General features: G+C 46.4%; 1 protein-coding gene across 1 annotated transcript in view; it reads left to right on the top strand.

Annotated features, from left to right (window-relative positions):
* The first annotated feature begins 261 nt into the window (after window positions 1-261).
* The window catches only part of MGLL (monoglyceride lipase), a 113,268-nt gene continuing 86,878 nt past the window's right edge, over window positions 262-26,651 (top strand). Inside the window, exon 1 of the mRNA XM_058566905.1 lies at window positions 262-392. Within this exon, the coding sequence (XP_058422888.1) occupies window positions 268-392 (125 nt within the window). The 5' untranslated portion in view covers window positions 262-267. The remainder of the gene's footprint in view (window positions 393-26,651) is intronic.

The following is a 26,651-nucleotide window of genomic DNA, read 5'->3' as shown; positions in this document are numbered from 1 at the left end:
GGGAAAAAGCTATAATGAGGCACTTAAAAAATAAAGTGAGCATTTTCTTTAGAACAAATGGGATTTTTCAGTCTTGGAGAGATTGCAAGAAATATGTGTTTTTAAAAAATCTTTGAAATGGAGGTTTTTTTTTTTTCTTTTAACTGCTTTTTTAAAAAAATATTACTGACTCTGAACAAGACTTTCCTCTCCTCTCTGTGTTTTTGCTGTATTTCTAACTTTGGAATATGTCCTCATTTCTTTCAAGGACTTGAAGATCCTCTCAGAATGCCAGAGGAAAGTTCTCTCAGGCGGACCCCACAGAGCGTTCCATACCGGGACCTCCCTCACCTGGTCAACGCTGACGGACAGTACCTCTTCTGCAGGTACTGGAAACCCACGGGCACACCCAAGTAAGTTTCCTCTGGAGGGCTGCCCCAGATGCACCAGAGCGTTCACGCCTGCCTCTCTCCTTCCTTCCTGGAGTGTCTCCTGCAGGGCTGCTTTCTCATGACCTACTTCGCATGCCATTTTAACGTTGGGCACAGCAGTGCTAACAAGCAGAGATTTATACTTCATCATTTTTTTTAAATTAAGAAGCAGGAGTTCTATTTTCATTATAACAATTAGGATACGGATTCTACCGTATGGCAGTTTTCAAAAACTCCACATGACTTTATTTTTCATCCTAGAGTTGATTTCCTGTTGTACAGGTGTTCCTTTATAATCAAACCCAACAATTACAGAAAACCACCTAACCGGATAAGAAAAATCAAAATAATATATACGTATAGTAACCTTTGTTCGCTTTTGCTGTTTATGGGCTTCAGAAGGTGTCATGTGTGTGTAATGAGGAAGAAAGGGGTCCGGGTATTTCCTTCTGATTTCTTGCCAGCTCAATTACTTTGTACATTTTCCATCAAGGATTTGTCTTGCTATTAGAAATTGCCGTTGGGACTACACACAGTAAGACAGCTGGTCTCCTGCTGCTCCCCTCCTCTTGTATGAAACTGGAAAAACCCTGCTTGCTTGTGTTGTTCGGGGAAAGAAATTTTTTGTGGTAAGCGATCGGCCTAGTGAGGAGTGGACATTTCACCTGTTTCACAGGCCTCTTGTCTCTGGGGACGTGGTGTGTTGTGGATTATGGCTCCCTTTATGTTTCAGAAATCACCCAACCCCAGCACAGCTATAAAATCTCTCCTACATTTTCAACAAGGTGTATATAATCCAGGTAGCAACATATTAAAAAAAATATAGAGAGATACAGACTTTTTAAAGACCTGGCTTAAAATCATAGCTTTAGAGCAGCTACACAAACTGGCTGTCATAAAGGGCTGTTAATAGTTCCTACCAGTTCTGGCAATGTCTTTCTTAAAGATTTCCTCCAGAGATGAGTGGGTATGTCTATATGTGCATATGTGTCAGATGGAGGGAACAGGGGGAGGGAGGGAGTGGGAGAGGGAGGGGGGGCAGAGAGAGAGAGAGAGAGAGAGAGAGAGAGAGGGTTGTCAGGCGTTATCGTTAATTCTCCATTCTCCATCTGACTTATTCTCCACTCTGACTTAACTGGCTATAGAATTACAGAGTCTTGGTTTAATTTCTAACAACTTTGTAGTGTACCATGTGTTATTTGGTTAATATACAAAAAGAAGACAAAGAAATGAAAGTAGAAGTTTTTGATGTCCGGGTCTCAGACTTGGGTGCTTTCTCGGCCGAGTGGGGAGGCTGTCCTAGCTGGAGGCCAGTGAAAGAAAGAGGGCCTGCAGTCCTCCAGTGGGGCAGGGCGGTGGCTGAGGAGGCCAGATCGGCTCCTTAGCCCTCCTTGGGCTGTGCCGGTTTTCACAATCTCCACGCTGACATTGCGTTGTGGGGAGCTCTCTCTGCTCCTTCGCTTATGCTCCAGTTAGAGATGGCAACCCCCCAGTAGTTGAAACTGAGCTGTTTCTGGTTTGCTTCATGGATGCCGACGGGAATAAGAATGGGGGTGGATGGTTGAGGCAGTTGGGCCCTGGGCTTCGGAAGAGAAACGTGGTGGGGAGGCCACCTGCCTATCTACTCTGCCTCCAGCCCCTGGACATGATGCAGATCAATAAACTCCCTTTTGGGGTTGGAGCCCTCCCTCTGTCAGGGGTGATCTTTAAAACATTTCACAACCAGCCTTGACCAAGCCAAAAGTCCTGGAGGCCCCCTGCAGTGACAGATGTTAACCCTGTGGTTGCTGCATGTTGGGAAGGCCTAGGGCCCTGAGGAGGGATCCTAGCAGCTAGAGTGGCAGGGAGGCAGTGGGGGCTTCAGGGCAGAGGTTTATGCCAGCTGGTCCGGAAGCACGTCCATATCTTCATAACTGAGACCTGCCACTCTGTTCCCTGCTGCCTCCGTGCCTGGTCTGGGACATCTCTGCTGTTTCGTTTCAACATTGCTGCCTGCTGCTTTTAGGAAGGGGGAGAGGGCCTCAGTTTATCCCCCCAGGGACTGTCCTCCAGGCCCTTTTTGCCTAATTCAGCTCGGAGTCTTCCCTACTGTACGATATGCAGGGAAAACACCAGCCAATGTCACCTTCACTCCACTCTGTTCTGTTTTTTTTCAATCTTTCTCAGAGAGGCGCTTGAGACCTCAGATACCACCCCGGGGGCTGTGTCTGTGCCTGCCTCTGTTAGTTGGCACTGGTTGGGTTGGTGTTCTGGTCAGCAAGTTGCCTCCAGCTCCTAGGGCCGGCCCAGACCACCTGCTGGAACACTCTGCCCTCAGAAGACTTGTTGGGCTCCCACAGCAGCTCTGCAGGTGGCTCAGAGCAACACTGGGTCACAGGTGTCAGCCATAGCTGGGAAACCAGCTTAACCTGCTCATGGAAACAAATTATGTCAATAAATGCCAGCCTCATCAGACTGGGCCCTAAGAAAGAAGAAAGAAGAAAGCATTTCTTGGCACAGTGCTTTCAATGTGTCCATCCCAACACAGTGCAGCTTTAATATAGCAGACCAGCGGCTCAGGCTTTAATCATTATGAACCAGAGATTTTGAACCAACATTTGGCAGTGCCGAAGCAGGTTCACGCTCATCTAGTAGTCTTTACGGTAATAATGAACGTTATAGTTAAGGTATAGCAGAAATATCTCATATTAACTGAGTCTCGAGTATGTTCTGGGGTGTGAACTAGACTCTGTACAGACATGATCTCATTTTGTCTTCACATCGTCTTGTGAGACAAATATTATCATTACTATTCCCATTTAACAGATGAGAAAAGAAGCCCACGATGACCCAGCCAGCAGTCACTGGGTTTGGTCAGATTCCTCTGGCTCCAAGTCAGTTGCTCTTCTCAACAAACCACAGAGCAAGACAGACTTTTGTCTTTTTAAGTAGGAGTGTCTTCCTGTTAAATTCTTATGTTTTTTGTTGGTGAAGAGTAATGGAATAATTAGTTCCCCCTAATTATTTACTCATAATATATTAATAGTGGGAAATAGATTGAAGATATGTATCCATTCTGAAACAAAAAATCTTACGATGCCCTGGGGGACTGGCTGCCTTATCCAGACTCAGTATCTTAGAATTTCAAAATACTGGTTCTTCAGCAAATTTCCGCCCATGGTATCACAGGGTAATGGAGACTGGCCCATAGACGGGGGTTGAGTTGCCTGTGGGTTCTTGTGCTGTTGAACAATATTTAGCACCTTTGAATTAAGCCCTCCAAGTGCCCCTCAGTCCATTTAAAGGAGGACTTGAAATTAACTTCTGTTACTTAGCCGTTCTCAGAGCAGTGAAGGTACTCCTGCCCCATGTGATGAATGACTGACTGCATACCATTGTTGGGCGGAGGCTGGGGTGGTCTGAAACGATACTCAGTTTGATGACTTAGACTCCAAAAAAGTCCTCCTTTGATTCCATGTGACCAGGCAGGCTGGAGAGCGTGCTGTAATTATGTGATTACACAGCTGCAACCCCCACCAGACGGTTAGTTCAGGCGTGGACCAGCCAGATCACGTTCCTCTGTTTATCGGCTGGGCCAACGTGAAGTAGATAACATGTTGAATGAGTACTTCGGCCTCTTCATCTTTCTCTAAAGCTGATACTTCCCTCATGCTGTGTGCACTTGGTCCGTGGGTAGCCCCTTCAACTCTGAAGAGCTGACAAGCTTTCCTTTCTGTAGTTTCTGTTGCGATAACAACTGGCGTTTTGAGGGAGCTGTTTCAAACTGTGATTGTCCCTCCACTTACAGATGCCCTGATGCAAACCCCTAGGAGGTGAGCCCTCCCACCCTGCCTGGAGAATCGCTGGAATTCACAAGGGACTCATCTTTGAAAGTTCCATTTAGCATTTTGTTCCGAATTCCCCTACATTTGCAGAGACCTTGCAGAACATAAGCCCCTGGGGTTCCTCTCCAGACTTTGTTGCCTTTACCCTCTTTTCCTTTCTTGCCTCTGACTTCAGTAACCTGGCCTGTCTCTCCAGTAACCCTGCGACGACACCCTCATCATGGATGCCTCCTCTCCGGCTCAGGTCCAGCAGTCTGAGCTGCCCTGAGGCAGTCTGTGGCGGTGTGGTTTTCAGGATTTTCCTCTTGGTGACATGGAGTTGGGGCTGGGAGCGGGACACATGGCAGGGGATGGACTGACAAGGCTGATGTAGCATCATTTCTGGAGCCTCCTCAAGTTCTCAGAGCCGAGCTGTTGTCACTGGCTCTAGAACCAATAACCAAGCCCCCCCCCCCCCTTCTTCCTGATTCCCCGGAGTGGAGCTCACCTGATGGCCCCTACCTCTGCCCTGCGCTATCCTGGGTCACATTGATCCCTTTCTCCGTGAAGCCTTCACAATCGGCAGTTTTGGGCAACGCTGTCTTAGGACACTTCCTCCCACCTATGCAAATTTACCTGGAGAAGAAGCCATTCCCCAAAGCTGGGATATATTTAAATGTTAGAAAACATTCTCCCTTCCTGCCACCCTCATTGTGTCCTCCTCACATCAGCAACCAGCCACTTGGGTGTAGCACCTGTGGCTCCGGAAGATAAGGGCCCCTTTCAGCCAGCTAGATACAGACCATGGGGATGCAGAGTCTTCACCCTCTGCCTGGACATAATTTTGATCCCCACTGCCTTCTGGAAATTGTCTTCTCATGGATCAGACTGGCGTTTCCCTGTTCTCCCCTCCCCTGAGGCTTTCTAGTCAGGGTGTAAGTCAGTTATGTTGTGCCTCTCTTTCTGTGGTCTAGGGTGGTGGTTCAGTTCTGGGCAAAGATTGGCGGGTCCTACTCACATCTTTGAGTGTTTCTGCCTCCCCGTGCAGCCCCTGCTCACTCCTGCAGCCCTCATGGCCTCTTCCCCTCTGAACTCTGCCCACCTGTGACTGGGTGTTACCACATCATTACCTTTGGTTGATACATCCCCAGGGTCGACCAAATGGCATCCCTTGTTTGTCCCTAAAAGTAGCTGTTTTGAGCTCCAGCCTGTTGTCCCCACGGGTCAACAGCTCCAGCCGAGCTGCCCCTAAGCCCAGCCCCTGGGCCCTTCCCCGACTGTGAGGAGCTGGGGTAGGTCCTGGCTCCCCAGAGCCTCTGTGGCAGGATGGGCTCTGGGCCTCACCTCTGCAGCGTCCCTGCTGCTCAGCCTCGCCGTGCTCCCCGTCAACCAGTCAGCACAGCAGACGCTTATTTATTGAAGGCTACGTGTTCCGGACATTGTGTTGGGCACCAGGGTGGGGAGAGAGTGGCAAAGACCACTTTGGTTGATGAAGAGGCGGGGGTATACGAACACATGGGTAATTATAATACGATGTGGCAAGTCCCTAGAGATAGGACTGAGACTCAGCCATGCAGAGCCTTTGTGCAAATTAGAAAAAGGAGACCATCCAGGTAGACACAGCCTCGCAGGTGCGTGGCTTGATGAGCAAAATGTGGGCTGGATTTCAGCTCCTACTCACTCTTTCAGCCAGTGCCCTTAAATGGTATTGCACCTGCAGGAAGGGCATGCGAGGGGAGGGAACCGAGACACAAAAGCGTGAGCTGCACGAGGAGTTTCAGAGCCGCAGCAGTGTGGTATTACTGGGGCACAAAGCACAGGGCAAAGTGGCAGGAGACAAATGAAACTAGAGAGGCAAGAGGAGGCCAGGCCCTGGGGGGTCCTGCAGGCCAAGCTACAGGCTTGGGCTTGAACCTTCAGTGGGTAGGAAGCCCTGGACAGGTTCTAAGCCACGAAGTGGTGTAGTCAGACTTGTAACTTGGAGAACCAGTGGTTGGGGGTGTTTGCAGTAATCCAGGTGACAGGTGAAGAGGGCTGAGTCTTGGCATAGTAGTGGCACCGTGTGGCAGAGGCAGACAGAGACATTACAGTTGACCTGGCCTGGTGAGGATGGGCGGTGGAGTGAGAAGATGGCTCCTAGGCGTCACCCCGAACGATGGGCATACATGAGGGTCTCCTTCCCAGCACACAGCTTGCGATTGTTCTCTGCTGCGAAGATGCTCAAGCTGCTTTCTGACAGTGAGGACGGGTGGGGCCACCGAATATTGTGGGACTCTTCACTGCAGCAGCCTTGAAACAAACCAGTAGGAGAGATGGAGGAGAGGAAGCATGGCCAAGCAAACCGAATTACCAATAAAATATTAATGACAGGGACACTTTCATTTTCGTGAAGGTAAGGAAGGAATCGTGTCTTACATTGTCTCCCCACAAGGAGGAATCAAAAAGTAAGCACCTTTGAATCATATCAGTTGTTTCATGAAGTTTACACTTAAACTCTGAGAAAAATGGACCTTACTATGCATTTGGAGCAATGACATTATTTTTAATCAGATTATTTGCTTTTCAGCAGCACCTCGATTTTCTTTTGCCTATTTCAAGAATTTCCAAAAGTTTCTTTGTCTTGTATGAAGCTGTTATTTCTCCTCTCAATGCTTCTGCCTTTGTAATAGCATAGCAAACTGCCTGATTTTTAAATAGGGCATCTCTTCTGGGCTTTTTTTTAAAGACTCTCCAAACAGCAAAGATCCTTTGATGGCAAGAGGAGAAGCCGGCTGATATTCCTGCCGTTGACTTTTCCAACAGCTTCCTTAAGGGATAATTTCCTCCAGTTGCTATAAGACTGTTCTGCAGATACAAATCTGTCTTTGTTTTGCAGTGGAGTCTAAGAAAAAAAATAGCAAAATAAGCTGCTTCCTGAATAGCGACTGTTGTCCACCATTGTCTATTTATGGGCACCTTGGAGGTTTCGCGCTTAATCCCAGATGCACTTGGTCCACCAATGCAAACCAAACTATCGGTTATTGCATGCATAGAGGAAATGGTCTTTAGTGGTGTGAATTTTTACAGCTGAGATTACAAGACGACCCTTGTCCCATATTTTAGGGTCATCCAAGGTTCTTGTTGGTAGGAGATTCTTTTCATTTCACACAGCCTTGTTCATTAGGGGATGGGGGTGGGGATGCTGATGCTGGTCACCGAGTGGGTCTGGGGGTGACATTGTTCTCTGTGTCTGAGGGCCTGACCCAGTCCAGCAGAGGGCTGTGTAACTAGCAGGCTGCAAGAGGAGCACTCTATTGGCAGCAGCCCTGATTTAACATTCACGGCCGCCTCCTAACATGCCTCTCCCCTGCGCCATGCTGACCATTTGTTTCTGCTCTTGGTATCCAACGCATCCTCCAGTGTGCAGTGGTCAAAAGGCACACCTCACCTGTCTCCAGAATTTTCAAACACTCCATTTCTTGTGGGGTCACAGCTCCATCAATATTTTGGAAGGAAGGAAGGAAGGGTTTAAACCACAAGTTAGCCTCTCCCAGTAAGATTTTATACAAATGTCCAGTTGGGGGCAGGGCTTGTAGAGGTCTCATTTGCCAGCTCCCTCCCAGAAGCTGTTTGACCACATCTCCATTTTGATGGTTCTGTTTTCAGTGGTGAGAAGTTTAGCACCAGGTGATGCCCAAGGAGGCTGAGTAATAGGGGTAGATGGACTTCAGAAAGACAGCAGAAGACTGACTTAGAGGACCCAAGAGATGGGGTGGGAGGAAGGGGATACATTGTAGGAGGAAGAGAAGCCCAGGATGCCTCTAGGAAAGTAAGAGAAGAATGTAGCAGAAGACATAAGGGGCCCCAAATAAAGAGGAAGGGGGAAGGAGGGAAAAAAGAATGGAAAGAGAAAGAGCTTGAAGGCAAGGAGAAAACTGCCGATCTGGCCGGACATAGGCTCTGGTTCATCTCTCCTTGTCAAAGCAGATCAGTTTCCCCAGGTTGTTTTCAGCCTGCCGGATCAGAGGTGAAAGGCCCCAGGGTGAAGTTGCTGCCTGTCGACATTTCAGAACTTCCACTCCAGTTACCCTGTTCAGTTGATCTTAAAGAGACATGTTTTGGAAAACTGATCTCTCTGGGTAAGAGAAAGCAGATCTCTCTGGGAAGCAAAGCAGGATGGTGCAGCGGAGAACAACGTAGGCCCTTGAGCCAGACCGCCGGGACCAGAGCAGGTCCGTGTGGATGCGGTGTGGGGCTGTGGATCCGTTACTTGACCAGTCTTGCACTGGTTTCTCATCTTTAAAATGGAGAGTACTAGCACCTTTCCCCCAGGGCAGTATGGGTTAGACGTAAGCGTCGGAGTCAGTGGCTGGCATGTGGTAAGTGAGATGGGAGTGCTGGCTCTTATTACTTCGTCTGACCTCTTTGGCTCCCTCCACCATCAGTCTGGTAGGCTCTGAGGACCAGGTGTTGTGCTTCTTTGTTACCCACCACTATCCCTTACTTTCGGCCACCCTCATGGCCAACATCAGTCCCATCAGCCCTAGAGTGAAGGCAAGAGGATCTTCGTAAATCCCGCCTTTACTGCTCTCTCCCACAGCACCAGGCTGCGTGCTGTCCTCCAGTCTTCAGGTTACTTACTTTTTTCTATCTTAACAGTTAAAACTCGGTTCCATTTCAGTGAGATTGCAAACTCCCTGATAAACTCCTACTGTGCTTAGTGTACAAAGTAAACGAAACAAGAAAGCTGTGAGGAAGCAGTTGGTGGTGAAATTCTTTTTGAGATAACATGTAGTTAGGGTAATTAGACACTTTTCTTTTATCTCATATAAAACTTCTGTGCCAGTATTTGAAGTCTGACTCTTGACTGGCAGGAGAACCAGACAGCCTCAGCGAGGAAGGCTGGGCATCGGTGCAGACAAACCTTGGGAAAAGCAGCCAAGCCGTTTTCAGTGGTCTGGGTCTTATGTCAGTCTTTGGCATGTGTTTCTCCTTTGGTCTTGATTGTGCGTCAGGGTTGTGCGGAAATGTTGGTGCTGCAAGGAATGAGGTTGTTGCGACAAGTGCCACCCTGCCGTTTGCTGCCTCTGCAGTGGGCAGGTAGTCTGGCAATATTTATTTAGCTCACAATTCTGTGGGTTGGCAGTTTGTCCTGGGCTCAGCTGAGCAGTTCTTCTGCTGATCTTGCTGGGCTCCCTCAGTGTCTGTGGTCAGCCGCTGCCTCTGCAGGCACTGGCCGGCCAGAGTGGGGCTGGCTGGTCTCGAGTGGCTTTCCTCACCCGTCTGGTGTTGGCAGCCTGTTGGCAGGAGCACCTCAGTTCTTCTCCACGTGGTATCTCATCCTTTGTCAGGCTACTCAGATCTGTTCTTAGGGTGGCAACGTTTCAAGAGCAACACGAGAGCAAACCCCAGCGTGCTAGTGCTTTTCAAGTCTCTGCTTGCATCAAGTTTATGAATGTCCTGCTGTCAGAGCAAGCCAGCCCAGAGGCGGTGTGAGGGCACATCCAAGGAGCAAGGATGACGGGAGAGAATATTTTGTGGCCACTTTTGAAATCTACCCCGTGGGGAAAAGATCTTTGTGCTAAGAGCTGAGAAACCAGGGTTGAAGTTTTATTTCTGCCTCCACCTCTGAGTAACTTCAGACAAAGTATCATCGCTTAGACCTTCCAGCAAATTCGTGGTTCATGTTTACATTCTATATAACTCAGGGGTAGTTTGCACCTCATGGTGGTAGAACAACCTGTGAGCATCTCCGGGCAGAGTTCATGGTTAATTTTATTCTTTCTACTCCATTGCTTGCTTCTTGTAGAGCTTCATGCCTGGCACAAAATAAGGGATCTAAACATGTTTATTGAATCAAAGAATGAACTTCCCATATTTAGAGTGAGGTGATTGGGCTGGATGATTCCCCAAAGTCCCCTCTGGCATGGTTTGCTAGGAAAAGAACAGAAGCGTTTCCGTTGAATGTAGATCAAAGGGGCTAACTTTTTATGCGGGAAATGGAGCACCTACATCCAGAAGTCTCAATGAAGGAGTTGGTAACACCTAGAGTAAGAACACTCCCTGCGGGTAATCCCCGGAGAGACTAGGTGGCTGTGTTTTAGCCAATTTAACTTTGAAGTAAAATTCTATACGTGGAAATGCGTCTACGAGTGGAAACTGCAGGACAGCAGAGAGCGTTTTCCACCTTAGCACAGAAGTCAGCATGGACACCAGAATCTGGAGATGAGGTCTGCTTCCTTTTTGATGCGGGGGGATATTCAACAGGTATTAACTGAGCTCCAGATGTAAACTCAGCACCCTGTGACACGGCAGTGAAGGGTCCACAAAACAGCATGGAGACTCGGGGCCTCTTTGAGTGCAGACCTCCGGTCGCACGCGTTCTCTCTGAACACCCTTTATGCGCCGTATCTCATTCTGGTTTGGAGAAACAGAAATGAAGTGGCTCTGTCTCTGCCTCTGAAGATGTCTCTGCACATTCATGGGGGAGGCAGTTCCAAGCACTGTGGAGTTTGCTTGTGAACACCGTGCATTCTGTGTCGGAGTTTCCGAGAAAAGCTTAGATGACTTTAAGCTGGGTGTTGAAGGTGGAAAGGGGCGTTCTAGGCAGGGGGAACACTTTCACACAGACATGAGGGTATGTCCTGAAAACGACAGGAATTCTTGCAAACTATAGTCTAAAGTACATGGCAGAAGATGGGTTTGGAATGGCTGGTTCAGGAGCCTGAATTTGAACGGCCATTGTATTAGTCTGCAAGGGCTTCCATAATAAAACACCACAGACCAGGTGGCTTAAAGAACAGAAATTAATTTTCTCACAGTCCTGGAGGCTGGAAGTCTAAGACCAAGGTGCTGGAAGGGTTGGTTTCTGCCGAGAGCCCTCTTCCTGGCTTGAAGACGGCTGTCTTCTCTCTGTGTCCTTGTATGGCCTTTCCTCTGTGTATGCGGGCTCCTAGTGTCTCTCCCTCTTTTTCTAAGGACACTAGTCCTATTGGATTAGGGCCCCATCCTTATAATCTCATTTAACGTGAATTACCTCCTTAAAGGCCCGTCTCTAAATAGAGTCTTATTAGGGGTTAGGGCTTCAGTGTATGAATTTGTTGGGGGGACACAATTCAATCTGTAGCAAGTGTTTTTGATGTGCTAAGGGGTTTGGGCCTTATTGTGTAGGCTGTGTGGGAACCTATGTAGAGTCAGGGGTCAGGTGGGATTGGTTATTGTTTACAGTTTAGTACTTTTGAAGCAACTGGGAAAATCTTCCATGGCTGAACTTGGATGAGGATCCTGACTTGTCATATTTGTGCTTCTCTGTGGTTTTATGGTGGATGCCCCAACCCCTCTGAAGTTGCTGTGGATTTACCATTTGCTTTGATGTCTTGTGTCTAAGACCATCTAATCTCAGCAGATTCCATTGGCCAGCTGGCCCAGGGGCAGCATCAGACACAAGAGTGGGAGCATGCCAGGGAGAAATTCTGTCTTTGTGGAGTCAGAGCACTGGACCCAGTCCTTGCCTTTTCTGTAGTTATTCCCCCTTCTTTCTTACTGATCTTTGTCCCGAGGGATACGACTATGATTGGTTTTAATCAGATGTGACTAGTCTATTCTTATTTCCCAGTGTCATTTGCAGCTAGATCTGGCTGTAGGACCAGTCCTCCACCTTAAGACAGCAGAAAAATAAGAGCAAATTAAACCTAAAGCGAGCAGAAGGAATGAAATAATAAAGATTAGGGCAGAAATTAATGAAACAGAGAATAGAAAAACAATAGAGAAAATAAATGAATCCAAGAGTTGGTTGTTCAAAAAGATCAACAAAATTGACAAATCTTTAGCTAGATTGATCAAGAAAAAAAGAGAGAAGACTCAATTTACTAGAATCAGAAATGAAAGAGGGAACATTATTACCAATATTTCATAAATAAAAAGCATTATAAAGAAATACTGTGAACAATTGTATGCCAATAAATTAGATAACTTAGATGAAATGGACAAATTTCTAGAAAGATACAAACTAACAAAACTGACTTGAAAAGATATAGAAAATCTGAATAAACTTATAACGAGTAAAGAGATTGAATTAGTAAGCAAAAAAACTACTCCCAAAGAAAAGCTCAGGCCCAGGCAGCTTCACTGTTGAAATCTACCAAACATGGGAAGAGGAATTAATACCAATTCCTCACAAATCTTTCTAAAAAAAGAGAAGAGGGAACATTTCCCAACTCATTCTAAGTGACCAGTATTACCTGGATACCAAAAGCAAACAAAGACACGCAAGAAAAGAAAGCTACAGACAAATATTTCTTATAAACATTCATGCAAAAATCCTCATAAAATACTAGCAAACTGAATCCAACAACATAAAAAAGAATTATACACCATTACCAAGTGAGATTTATCCTAGTAATGCAAGAGTGGTCTCATATCTGAAAATCAATTACTGCAACACACCATATTGGTAGAATAAAAACCAAACACGCAATCATCTCAGTGATCTATGTGTAGAAACAGGATTTGACGAAATCCAACACACTTTCGTGATAAAAACACTCAACAAACTAGGAATAGAAGGGACTTTCCTCAGCTTTCTAAAGGGTAATGACAAAAAACTCAAGCTAACGTTGTACTTAATGATGAAAGACTGGATGCTTTTCTCCTAAGACCGGGAACAAGACAAGGATGTCCATCGCACCACTGCTACTCAACATTGTACTGGAGGTTCTAGTCAGGGCAATTAGGCAAAAAAAAAAAAAAAAAAAAAAAAAAAAAAAAAGAAAAGAAATAAAAGGCATCCAGATTGGAAAGGAAGAAGTAAAACTATCTCTATTTGCAGATGACATAATCTTGTATATAGAAAATCCTAAATAATTCGCTGAAAAACTATTAGAACTAATAAATAAATTCAACAAGATTGCAAGATACAAGATGAATATACAAAAATAATTGTATTTCTGTATACTTGCAGTGAACAATCTGAAAATGAAATTAGGGAAACAATTCCATTTGCAAAAGCATCAAAGAGAGTAGAAATACTTAGGAATAAATTTTTAAAAAAGAAATGCAAACTTATACTCTGAAAACTGCAAAACATTGCTGAGAGAAATTAAAGAAAATCCAAATGAGTGGAAAGACATCCCATGTTCATGGATTGGAAGACTTAATATTGTTAAGATGGTAATACTCCCCACACTGATCTACGGATTTAATGCAATCCCTATCAGAATCCCAGATGGCTTCTTTCTAGAAATTGACGAGCTGTTCCTAAAGTTCATGTGGAACAAGGGGCCTAGAAAAGCCAAACAATCTTAAAAAAGAAGAACAAAGTTTGAGGACTCACATTTTCCAACTTCAAAATGTACTACAAAACAACAATAATCAAGACAGTGTGGAACAGTGTGCTACTGGCATAAAGATGGAAAAGGATTGAGAGTCCAGAAAACCCCAAATATCTATGATCAATTGATTTTTGACAAGAACGCCAAGATAATTTAACAGGAAAATAATAGTCTTTTCAACAAATGATGCTGGGACGATTGGACATCTCATGCAAAAGAATGAAGTTGAACCTCTTCCTCACACCATACCATATACAAAAATAAACTCAAAACCCTAAATGTAAGAACTAAAACTATAAAACTCTCAGAAGAAGACATCGGAGTAAATCTCCATGACCTTGGATTTGACAATGATTTCTTAGATCTGACACCAAAAGCACAAATAACAAAAGAAAAAGTTGATAAATTGGACTTCATCAGAATTAAAAACTTTTGTGCTTCAAAGTATACTTCTAAGAAAGTGAAAATACAATTCACAGAGTGGGAGAAAATATTTTCAAATCATCTATCTGATAAGGAAATTGTACCTATAATCTAAAAAGGATGCTTACAACTCAATGATAAAAAGACAACCCAATCCCAAAATGGCAAAAGACCTGAATTCTCGGAAGAAGATATACAAATAGCCAGTGAACACATGAAGAGATGCTCAACATCAATTGTTATAAGGGAAATGCAAATCAAAACCACAATGAGATACCACTTCACATCCACTAGAATGGCTATAATCAGAAAGACAGACAATAACAAGTATTGGCAAGGATGTCTATCAACTGGTGAATGGATAAATAAAACGTGGCATATCTATACAATGGAATATTATTTTGGTATACAAAGGAATGAAATACTGATACGTGCTACAGCACTGATGAACCTGAAACCATTATGCTAAGTGCAAGAAGCCAGACACAAAAGATCACATATTTATATGGTTCCATTTATATGAAATATCCAGCATAGGCAAACCTGTTGCAACAGACAGTAGATTAGTAATTGCCTAGGGCTGAGTGGAGGTTGGAGAAGTTATGGGGTGAGAGCTAATGTGTATAGGCTTTCTTTTTGGAGTGATGAAAATATTCTAAAATTGATGATGGTGATGATTGTACTACTCTTGAATATACTAAAAACCATTGAATTGTACACTTTAAAAGGGCAAATTGTATGGTCTGTGAATTATATCTCAATAAAGCTGTTACCAAAAAATGCAAATACCTAGGGAAATGTGTTAAGGAGTATTATTCAAACATTTTAAATAGATGTTTACAAAAGAAGTCTAATGACACAGAAGGTTGTTTGGGATATAATGGTACATAGGAAAAACAATATAAAACTGTGATCTCAACCATATTAAAAATGGAATCATGGAAAAAAGACTAGAAATACAAATAGTGGTCATTTCTAGGTTGTGGAATTGTGATGGGTAATTTTCATTTTATTCTTTAGATTTTTCTGTTTTTCCCACGTTTTCTAAAAGAAGCAGTTTGGGGGAAGCCTTTGAAGTATTTTATACCTGACCCAGCTCTGAAGGATGGTGGGATGTGAACAGAAAGGGAGTGTGTTCCAGGCAGAAGGATTTGATAGAATCAGAAGGCAGGTGGGGACAGAGCGAATGGCTGGAGCACGGGGGGATGAGGCTGGGAAGGCAGGTGGGTGTCTAGCTAGAAAGGCCCTTGTGTACCTTGTTTGGATTTTAACTTGTGGGCAGTGGGGAGGCCTCTGAGACTCCTTTGGTGGGAGTCTGTGGGAGTTAATACAGGGAGGAGAGCAGAGATCCCGTTGCTGAAATCAACAGCAGATTCAGGATCAGGAAGTGTGTAAAGGAGTGACCAAAAATAGTAGGTAGAGTAGAGGGAGCACCAGGAGACAACATGGGCACAGAAGGAACAACGGGGCTGTCAGAGCCGGCTCCTGTGGACAAGAACTGGCCTGGGAGTCTCCCCTCCCTGACTTGGGTGGTCTCAGCTACAGAGCAGGAGCACTCCTTCATATAGCTCTTCCCAAAATGATTTAGGGACCCCTTGAAGAGAGAAGGGTGTTGGATGTCAACAGGCCCCAACTTCCAGGCCCCAAGAAGAGAAAGCCTGGATGTCCTATAGCTTTGCGAGGGAAGAGACAAATGTGTAGCTATAACCTCCCATCCATGCATCTACCTACCCATCCACTCATCCATCCATCCATCCATCTTTTCACCCACCCATCCATCCACCTACCCATCTACCCATCTACCCATCCATCCATCCATCCATCCATCTATCCATCCATCCATCCATCCACCTTCCCATCCATCCATCCATCCATCCACCCACCCATCCATCTACATACCCGTCTATCCACCCATCCACCCACCTATCCATCCATCCATTAGTTTCATTCAACAAATATTTACTGAACACCAACTCTATGCCAGGCCTTGTGCTGGGCCTTGGGATGTAGAGAAATCATCGAGACCCAATAGCATCTGCCTTTTGAGGGTCACAGTGCAAAGAGAAAGGCAGGCAGCCAAGCCACCTGTGAATGTGCCTGGGTGCAGTGGGGTCTGGGGTCTAGGCCAGGTGTTTTGTCTGGAGAGGCTAGAGAGCTTCACTGAGTGTCCCCTCCTCGCAGTCCCATCCTCACACCCTGCCTGACCATTTGGTGCATTCAGAGTTCCACACACCAGACCAAAGATGGGCATTGTCAGGCTCCGTCTCCACTGAGGCATCAACCGAGAGTTGAGGAGAGAGCCTGGCTGATCTCCATGGCTGAACCTCAAAAGGCAGCAAAGAAGCCAGGCTTCCTTGAGTACATGCCTGTATCATCTTTGGAAAGGGGAAGGAAATAAATTTTCAGGAAGGCCCAAGCCTGAATCTGACACCTTGCTAGATAGATACTTCTTTGGCTTTACCTCCCTGAGTCTCACAATGCCATGAGGTGGTTAGCATCATTCTTGCTATTTTATTGACATAGAAACCAAGTCTCAGAGAGCCATAGTCTACTAAATGGCAAAGACAGGATTTGAACCCACATCTGTTTGCTTTAAAAGCACTGTTCTCTTCCCAACCCTGCCTCTGCCTCATGAAACACTGATAGAGCCATTCATATAACCCAGCTCTGCGCACAGATGCTATTTAATGCTCACAACAACCTGTGGAGGTAGGGATGATAACTCCATTTTACAGACCAGAAGACTGAGGCTCAGAAAGGCACAGTGGCCTTGATGAGGTCCGGTGGTGGAATGACAGGTTTGCGGTGTAAGCCCATGGTCTGTGGGCCATCCACCCTCCACAGGTGTCCAACTCCAGCATCTGCTCTGATTATGCCAGCCTGGCTGCAGCTGGCCATTAGAGCCTCGTAAGAGGGCTCAGAGGACCTATTGTGCCCGTAAACTTGTGACTATTTCCCTTAAATTCAGCACTCTATGCTCATCTCACCTCTCCTGCATTCTCAATAAATTCCTGATCGTTTATTGCCATCCGTTTGGCATTTCACCACCCAGAAGAACTTAGAGCCATCTGCAGACTTGGAAAGTTCAGGCTGTTCTCCTTCCAGGAAGAAAAATTTCATGTTACATAAGCTGGAACCCAGCACATTCTTATAGGAAGGTTGGGAGCCGCTTCTCTGACTCCAGAAACTTCCTGTCGTCTCTGCCCGTTGTTTCCTGTTTTGTCCAGGTCCAAAATCGCATTGCAGCTACCTTTGTAAACATTCTTCCTCGTGAGGCCTTTAGGAAGAATCTAAATGTTACTCCCAGATCTGCGTGGAGTTGCCTGTCTCCAGGGTCTCCCGGGCTCTGTGAGGAGAGCTTCCTCCTGAGCACTCGGGTGGCCTTCCTCCTGGCAGTCGCTGCTGGCCGCCTTGTCCTTTGTCCTTTGGGTGGGAATGGTGGTTGTCTCCAGAGACTGAGGGTCCCCATGGACCCTCAGCCACTTCCTCCTAGAGCCTCTCTGGGGCGCCTGGCCTGGCCTGACGGTTGCCATTTCTCTCTTGGCTCTACAGATGGGGAAACTGAGGCATGGAGGAGTTAGGGTCATTCATTCCCTGGTAGAGATCTAGTGGCAGCAGCAGGAGCTGGGAGTCTGAGCCGAGTGAGCCGAGGGTCCCATCCCCAGGAAGCCCTAAGTCCACAGGCAAGCAAGAAAATAATTGAGGGATAGGTGACGGGCGGGGGGGATGTGGGACAGGTGACAAGTGAGCAGAGGCGATCTGCTGCCTCTGCCAGGGCGGTCGGGACGGCTTTGAGCCAAGGTGACGTTCGAGCTGGCTCGGGACGGGAGCCCGCTGGCCAGTGCCAGAGGCAGGCCTGAGCTCCACGTCCGCCTGCCGCCCAGTGCTCTGCTGTTCACAGCTCGCTCTGGTGCTTGCCTCGCTGACAAGGAGGCTTTCTGGCTCCTCGTCCTCTGAGGCCGTTTTGGAGGTTTGCCTCCTAACCGACCAGCTCTCATTCAGGTAATTTCTGTCCCATGGCTCCCTCCTCCATCTCTACTCTTGAGTGAGTCTCAAATGCTTCCCAAGGGCCACAGGGGGCACCCAGCAGTGGGAGGGGCTGGTGACCCCCACCAGTCAGAGTTTTGTTGGCCCATCATGGGGGAAGACCCTGCATGTCCTCGTTAAGTCCGTTTTCCCCACACCTCAGTTGTTCATGTGCCGCCTGTGTGCTTTTCACTGTAGCTATTTGAATTGAGTATTATTTTTTCATAGTTTTCTTTGGCCAATTCACTTTCTTTTTCACTTTAAATCTATTTTAAGAGGAAACGTTATTCTAACTCTGGAAATGGGAAACCAGTATCAGATGCCATCAATAGAAGGTGACCACAGGAGAAAGAAACCCACAGTGCCCTGAAAGCCCTGAGCCTGTGGCTTCTCTGTCTGTGTCCTGAAAATGGAAATTGGCTAGTGTTCAAGAGGTGTTTAAGACAGATCAGCACCTCTCTGAGACCCTCCCTTACATACTCAGAGATCAGAATGGGGTGGACTAAGGGGTAAGTAACATTCCCCTTGTGTGTCGTAAGGTTATCTAATGCCGTGTTACAGAACCTCCATAATTCATCCTGAGCTCCACCACCATGGGAATCTTGCAGGCTGAGAGCCTGTAAGATGGGAGTTCTGCACCCCCACGATTCGTCATACCAGAGAGTCACTGTTGAGGATTTGCACCGTCCCTCCAAGAGACTGATAGTCTAGCTCTCTTCAATGTTTTTTCCCTCCTGGTATATACACACATCTGCATTTGAAAGTCACCCTCTCAGTGAGTGTGCTGTTCTCTTCCTATGGAATTTGCCTGTACAGCAAAAGCATCCCAGATGGTGTGAGCTCGCCTGCATCAGCTGTTGCTGCGAGACTGTCGGCACCTGGGAGGATGCAGGGGAGCTGCTGGGGGGCAGAGCACTCCTCTCTGTACCTTCAGGTGGCCTGCAGGTGTGCACCCCACTGTTGGGAACAAGAGCAAACACAGATTTTCTTCTACTCAGCAAAAAAGAGACTTGGGCTTGGAAAACAGAGCTCAGAGCTCTTTCTCACAGGGGCCAAGTCAGTCACACCAACATCTGGCCCCTCGGCTTTCCTTTTCCAGAGTCTTGGAACAGCTGTGAAGCTCTTCATTAATGGACCACCCTAAAAGTCATGCCATGTGCCTTCCACAAACCATTAATGATTTCCCAGAAGGCCAGTTCCAAATATCGATCTGGATGGCTGCCCCTGAGGAGCCCTTTGACACGAGAACCTTTTCAGAGCTGGCCAGGGCCTTGGCTGCCAGAAGAGGCCTCTGAAGAGATTACGGGTGTTAATGAAGGGTCTTAATCTCTTGGCCTCTTTTGGTGCAAAACTGCTTTGCAATTAAAAGTAAATCCTTCCTGGAGGTTGCGTAGGAAATTTTTTTGAGGCAGGACATATCTGACGTTGGAGGGATCATAATGTCTGTAGAAGTTTCCACTTAGTTTATGTGAGGCAGTTATCCATCTCACTTCCCTGGAGCTGACAGATGTCGGCCCCTCTAGGAGACCGCGGGAAGGAGGGACACGTGGGGGAGGCTAAGTAAGTTTCCTCAGGGCATCCAGGGTGTCACTTTTACTCATTGGTGCATCTTGGGCACTAGAACTGCCGGTGCCTTGGAAGGCCCCTATATTTGTTTTTTTTTGCATTTTATTGGCAGCAATAAGGCATGCACTTAAGTTAGTGAAGTTCTCTCTGATCAAATTCTATTTGTTGTTGTATCCAGTTTTATTGAGATATAGTTGCCACACGGCATTGTATGAGTGTAAGGTGTACAGCATAATGATTTGACTTACATATATTGTGAAATGATTACCAAAGTAAGTTTAGTAAACCTCCATCATCTCATACAGATATGAAAAAAAAGAAAAAAACGTTTTTTTCCTTGTAATGAGAACTTAGGATTCACTCTCTTGACAACTTTTTACATCTCATACAGTATGTTAACCATAGTCGTCCTGTTGTACGTCACATCCCTAGCACTTATTTATCTTACAACTGGAAGTTTGTATCTTTTGACTGCCTGCCTCCAGTTCCCCCTCCCCCCAACCCTGCACCTCTGGTAACCACAAATCTGATCTCCTTCTCTATGGGTTTAGTTTTTTCTTTTTTTTAGATTCCACATAGACATGAAATCATGCAGTATTTGTCTTTCTCTGCCTGACTTATTGCACTTAGCATAATGCCCTCAAGGTCCGTCCATGTTGTCACAAATGGCAGGATTTCCTTGTTTTTTTATGGCTGAGTAATATTCCATTGTATACATGTACCACAACTTCTTTATCCATTCATCCATTGATGGACACTGAGATCATTTTCACGTCTCAGCTGTTGTGAATAATTCTGCAGTGAACATGGGGCTGCAGATGTCTCTTCAACACAGTGTTTTCATTTCCTTTGGATATAGTCCCAGCAGTGGAATTGCTGGATCATATGGTAGTTCTATTTTTAATCTTTTGAGGAACCTCTATACTGTTTTCCATAGTGTCTACACCAATTTACAGTCCCACCAACAGTGTACAAGTGTTCCCTTTTCTCTACGTCCTCACCAGCATTTGTCATCTCTGTCTTCTTGATGACAGCTATTCTAACAGGCGTGAGGTGATAGCTCATTGTGGTTTTGATTTGCATTTCCCTGATGATTAGTGATGTTGACCATCTTTTCATGTTCCTGTTGGCAATTCATATATCCTCTTTGGAAAATGTCTGACTAAAGTCTTGCACCTAGTAGCTCTAGTATGTCTAGGACTATAGGAAGCAGTTCTGTGTTGTGAAGGACAGAGCAGAATACCCCTCTGTCCCCCGCCCCTGACTATGTTTCTCCATAGTGCTTAACACAACCGGGCATATATGTATTGCTGCTTGTTCTGGCTCTGACCCTAGACTGGAAGCTTTGTAAGGTAGGGACTTAATCTAATTCAGATGTGTCCCCAGAGCCTAAACAAGTGCCTGGCCCAGACAAAGCATTCAGCAACTGTCTGTTAACAAAGAGATGAAGGGCTGAGAGCAGGGTGGGCATCAGGCTGGTGACAGGCAGTCCTGCTGCTCCTTCATGTCATGTTGTGGGTGTAATCATAGCAGCCTCCAGCCTCTCTCATGGGGCTTCATATTTTCTTGAAAAAAAATTTTATTTATTTACTTGTATGTATATATATAGTATTATCTATATGTTTAAAGGAAATAGATGCTTTGGGAAATATTCCAAAACCTCGAATGCGTCTGAACTTTTCTCTGCAGTTCTTATTGCCGTGCTTGTTAGGGATCTTGCAGTAAAATGGATGTGAGGACAGTAAAATCTGTTGCAGCAGGAAGACAATAGCTAACCACATAGGGGACCAACATAAAAGCTACTTCCTCTGGCACAGGATGACTGACACAGGGTCACCTGGCTGGGGCTCTCCTGGCAGGAAGATGTTTGATAGGATGATGATAACAACAACCAGCTTTGCTGTGTGTATTCTGTGTCGTTTAATTCTCACTGCAGGTCCTGTTGTCATCCCCATTTCACAGATGAGGAAACAGAAGTTCAGCAACTTGCCCAAAGTCACAGAGTTAGGAAGTAACAGAGCCTAGATTTGAACCCAAGTCAACTTGTTCCTCCACATGTGAGGGATCTTATTAATGCAAGTCTGCATTTGTTAAGGTATAGGCTGACTGTTGTAAAAAAGAGACCCCAAAATTTAGTTGCTTATATAAGATAGAAGTCTGTTTCTCTCTCCCTTACCAGTCCAGAGTGAGTCAAGGTTGGCGTGGCCACTCTGCTCCATGCAGTCATTCAGGGGCCCAGCTTCCTCCCATCTTGTTGCCCCACCACCTGTGGTCCAATGAGCAAAGCTGGGTCATTGCCATTTCTGTGTTCCAGACCATGGAAAGGAGAAAGAGAGCAAAGCAAGCAAATTGTTTTCAAGAGGGTGTTGTGGAAATTGCATACCTCACTTGTGCTCATATTCTGTTGGCATAAATTAGTCATGTGGCTTCCCCCAGCTGCAAGGAAAGCTTGGGAATATGGTCTCTATCTGGGCAGCCATGTCCAAGTAAAATTCTGTTACTCTGGAGGGAGGGAGAACGGAGTTTGGGGCCGTCAATTAGCAGTCTGCCGTGAAAACCATCTCCTCTTTCATGAATGTTAATGTTAGTCTCTCACAAGTAATGTGCTATATGTGTTCATTATTATCATGCAGGCATGTGGTCATTTACTCATTTAATAAATATTACAAAGGCTTTCTTTGGCAGGCAGCTCTGTGGTGAGCAGTTTGGGGGCCCCCAAGAAGCCCTATTCACATCTCTGCCGGTGACATAGCTGGGAGATGAGACATTGGCCGTGAAATAGGAAAGAGTAAAGAGAGTTGATTCATGATTTCATTCATTCGTTCACTCATTTGTTTACACGTCTCATTCTAAGAAGGGGCTTGAGGTAGTGTAATTGTAATAATATACAGTTGACAAAATGCTGTTCACATGCATAATCTCTTCCATCTTCTCGCCCATCCTGAGAGAAGCAGAGTAGATTCAGAGAAGTTGCATAAGCACCAGAAATCACGGGGCTGGTGAGGGATGGAGCAGGACGAGGGGTGAGGTCTCTCGAGGGTTGCAGTGGAATGGGCAAAGCACAGATTCAGAGTCAGGTGCATCTGCATTCTAGTTCCAACTCTTCTGAGGACCGGCGAACAACCTCGCCCTTTTGAGTCTCAGTTTCCTCATCTGTAAAACTGGTGCTAAGGTTACTCATGTCAGAGGGCTACTAGGAAGAATCTACTGGGAGAATGGATTAGTCTTTGGGTAAGTGGACGCTCCCTGGTATGTGTTTCCTTCCCCTCTGGCTTCTTCGGAGCTCTTGGTCTCTGACAATTTGTCCTGCACGTTTGATGATGTTGGAGGTAGCCATGCCTATCCCTTCAAGTCCTCCCTTCCTCGGTCTGCTCCACCCCTGATTTCTCTCGGGTGCTCCTTGGCTTGGCCACGTCATCCGTGGCCTCAGCTCATTGTGGACACCCTGACCACCCACGGTGCCACCGGGGTCCCAGTGCCCAGAGCACTCTGGGAAGGCCCTAGAGCAGAGCCTCCTAGGATGGGAAACTTCACAGAGGATGGGCAGAACGCTCTAGGCAGTGGAGAGGGCCGAGCAAAGGTGTGGGGCTGAGAATGAGTCAGATGTAGGAGCAGAGCCATGGACAACTTTTGGCTGTCGACACAGTGGAAAGCTGGGCCTTGTGTCAGCACAGATTTGAGTGGGAGAGGCTGGGGGCAGAGTGTCGAGCTATAATCATCCAGGTCTGAGGTAATAAGGGCTGGGGGTGGTAGCAGAGGGAATGGAGACAGTAAATGTGAGAGAGGTGAGCACTAGGCGAAGGCCTATGTGGGGGCGTTAGTCCTGGGCTCAGTGTCCAGAGGCCGTCTGCAGGAGCACAGGCATGGTCACAGAGGCGGGAACCAGGCGGGAGTCCAAACCGGGCAGTAGGAGCTGGAGGAGCCCCAGGACTGGGGGATCAAAGCAAAGCAGAGGCTGAACGCCAGAGGACGGCACCTCGAGAGTCCCCGTGTGCTGGTCTGATGCAGAGACTGTGAGGAGTCCACGCCTGTCTTTTTATCTCAATCCAAACTTCTTTTCTACCTAAACCCAAACTGCTCTCTGCTGGAAAGAGTGAGTTTTTCTCTAAAGCTGATGAAATCCATCAACAAACATAATGAGCAGCTGCTCTGGGCCAGGCATTGTTCTGAGTGATGGAAACAAGGGAAAATAAGGGAGACTGTCATTTACTGGCAGAAACAGCAAGGAAACAGGTTATTCAGCCCAGGGTGAGCAAGAACTGTGACACGGCCAAGCCCAGGGGTGTGAGAACCCAGAGGGAAGTGTGACTAATTCTGGCTGGGAGAACTGGAAGGACGCTGTCCCCCTAGAAGGTTCCACTTGAACTGGGTGTTGCAGAATGAGCAGGAGCTCACCAGGCAGAGAGGAAAGTATACTCCAGAATGTACACAGTCATGGCAGCACAAGACAGCACAGCCCACAGGCTCATCATGTACCAGGAGGCACTCAACCTCATTGATAATCAGGGAAACAGGAATGAAAACCACAATGAGACTCCATTTCATACCCATTCAACTGGCAAATGCAAAGTCTAACATCACCAAGTGTTGGTAAGGATGTGGGCAAAATAGTGCTTATCTGCTAGAGGCAGGAGTATGAACTGGACCAAGCTCTTTGGAAGACAATTTGTCACCACCTGGTAGAGCTGTATGTCTTCATGCCCTATCCAGTGGCTCTCCTACTAGATGTACATCATAGAGACACTCTTGCCCATGAGCACCAGGAGACATACACAAGAATGTCCATAGCAGCATCACTTGTAACATACTCAAACTGGAAGCAATCCAAATGTCCATCTGTAGGAGAATGGATAAATAATTATAGAATATTCTCACAGTGGAATACTATACAGTAGTGAAAAACACACTACTGCTACACATATCCATGTGGATGAGTCCCCAAAGCATACTGAAGAAGGAAGTAAGACTCAGAAAACCCATTAGGATGAGTCTATTTACATAAAAGTTCAAACACAGGCAAAACCAGACAGATCCTTGTTTACCTATCTGCATAGGCGGTTAAACTATGAAGAAAAGCAAGGAAGTGATTATCATAAGAGTCAGGACAAGTGATGACTTCTTGGGGGGCAAAGGAGGTCCACACGTGCTTCCACAGTGCCGGTGGTGTTCTGTACGTGGGTGTCCACTTCATTGCGATTATTTAACCGACACAAATTCGCAATGAGCTGTCACACAAACCTTGCCAGCCTGGCAGCACTGCCCTTGGTGTAATCAGCGTTGATGCTGATGAGGCTAGAGACGAGGGTTGGGAGCACGCTGGGAAGGCTCTCCTGTGCTATATAAAGAATTTTGATTTTATGCTGTTTTTGATTTTACATTGTTTTTCTAATCTGAAATATTTCAGGATGTTAGTGATATTCAGACTATATAAAATCTTAGGCACATAAATAAGGAGTTATGGGCAGCCATAATAAAAGGATTGTGCTAGATCTCAATGTTTTTGCCCTGGGTTTCTGCTTTCAGAGGCCTTCCAGCTCAGAAAATAGGCTATATGCAGAGCAAGACTAGATTGAGCCTTGAAAGGTCAAGAGGGAATATTGTTTAGAAGATATGGTATCTTGTGCATCGTGGAGACATTTTTCTTTCCCTGCAAAAAGCGAGGCTGCGGGCTGAGGAGGGGCCTTGGCCTTGCTTTGCTGTGCCCACGTCGTCTTGGGGACAGCAACATGGAAGAGAAGAGCCAGAGGAGCCAGCAAAGGAGAGGCTGGCGGAGATCCGGGAATGAATGTCCCAAAAGCTGAATGGAGAGCAGTCCTGGACGTGTCCTCTGCAGAGAAACAAGGGGGACAGTGGTGGTGGGGGGCAATGTCGACATGGTCACGCAGCCCACAGTGACAGGCATGTGGGTGGCACACATGTCCTCCTGTGCCTGGTGACAGTGTGGCATCGCGTGCTTCTGTTCTGCCAGCCCTGCCTGCAGGCACGCCAGTTGATCTCAGGCTCCCATGAGGCTCTGCAGAGTGGGTAAGGCGTGGCCTTCCAGAACCTCTCGGCTTAGCGGGCTAGATAAGGCAGGCATCCTGGTGGCCCAGGGGGCTGCAATAAGCGCCCAAAGAGAGATGTTAGCAGTGCGATAACTGAGGTGTTAAAATGCATCAGACTGTCTATTCCCCTCTGTTTCAGGCTGGTTGATGCTGGATTTGCTTTTGCACATTTATATGGAAATGCATCTTTGCTGTGGCTTGCAATTTTCTAGTTGAATAACTTCAGGGCAGGCCCACTTTGGAATTTAATTATCCTTATACTGGGAGGGCTTTACTAAGGTTCAGTGCTCAGAAGACTGGATGACTGCAGACATCTTGGGACACTTATCATGGGGCACCTTGGCTTCAGTATATTGCTGTTTTGAGGGTTGTATGATAACATTCTTTTGATGGCCCAGGAATGGAGATGGACTGGTCTCAAACTAAATTCTGCCCTGTTGCTAATCATGCAGCAGGGAAGCTGCCCATCTGCTGAAAACCTAACTAGAGGTTTTGAAGCCAGACCCTGATTTTGGCAGCCTGAATGCATTAGCTCCACAGTGCTATTTAGTGAAGGTTCAAGCTAAATGTAAAAGATCTAACTGCAGATTCATTGAATGCAAGAGGCTTGATGCTCCAGGTAGTGGTGACATCATCCTAGGGGGAAATTGGGAATTCAAGCTACTCAGAATCAGCCTTTTCAAAACCACAGCCCAGCACGGGTGTGTAATATGTGGCTGTCTAGAGCGTGGTGCTGAAAAAGGCTTAGAGCCTTCCTGGGATTCGGCAGAACAGGGAACTGTGATTGATTAGTAATGTCTTCTCTGAGTTCAGGAGGGGGTATAGTGGCCCAAGTGCCACACATTTGTCATCTACCCATTTCCTAGCTACCTCCCAGGTGCTGGGCACTGTGCTGGGGGCTTTTTCAGATGTTCTCCCCATTCACTCTCTTGGTGCTCGTCTCGTGGGGATGTGTTCATGGAAAGATGTTCAGGAATTGAAAACGGGATCCAGGGCCAGCTTTGTGGCCTAGTGATTAAGTTTGGCATGCTCTGCTTTGGCAGCCCGGGTTTGGTTCCTGGGCGCAGACCT

This window comes from Diceros bicornis, chromosome 2, assembly GCF_020826845.1.
Source record: "Diceros bicornis minor isolate mBicDic1 chromosome 2, mDicBic1.mat.cur, whole genome shotgun sequence".
Lineage (NCBI taxonomy): Eukaryota > Metazoa > Chordata > Mammalia > Perissodactyla > Rhinocerotidae > Diceros > Diceros bicornis.
Note: the sequence above shows the minus strand (reverse complement) of the source record. Positions and strands in the feature narration are given on the sequence as shown.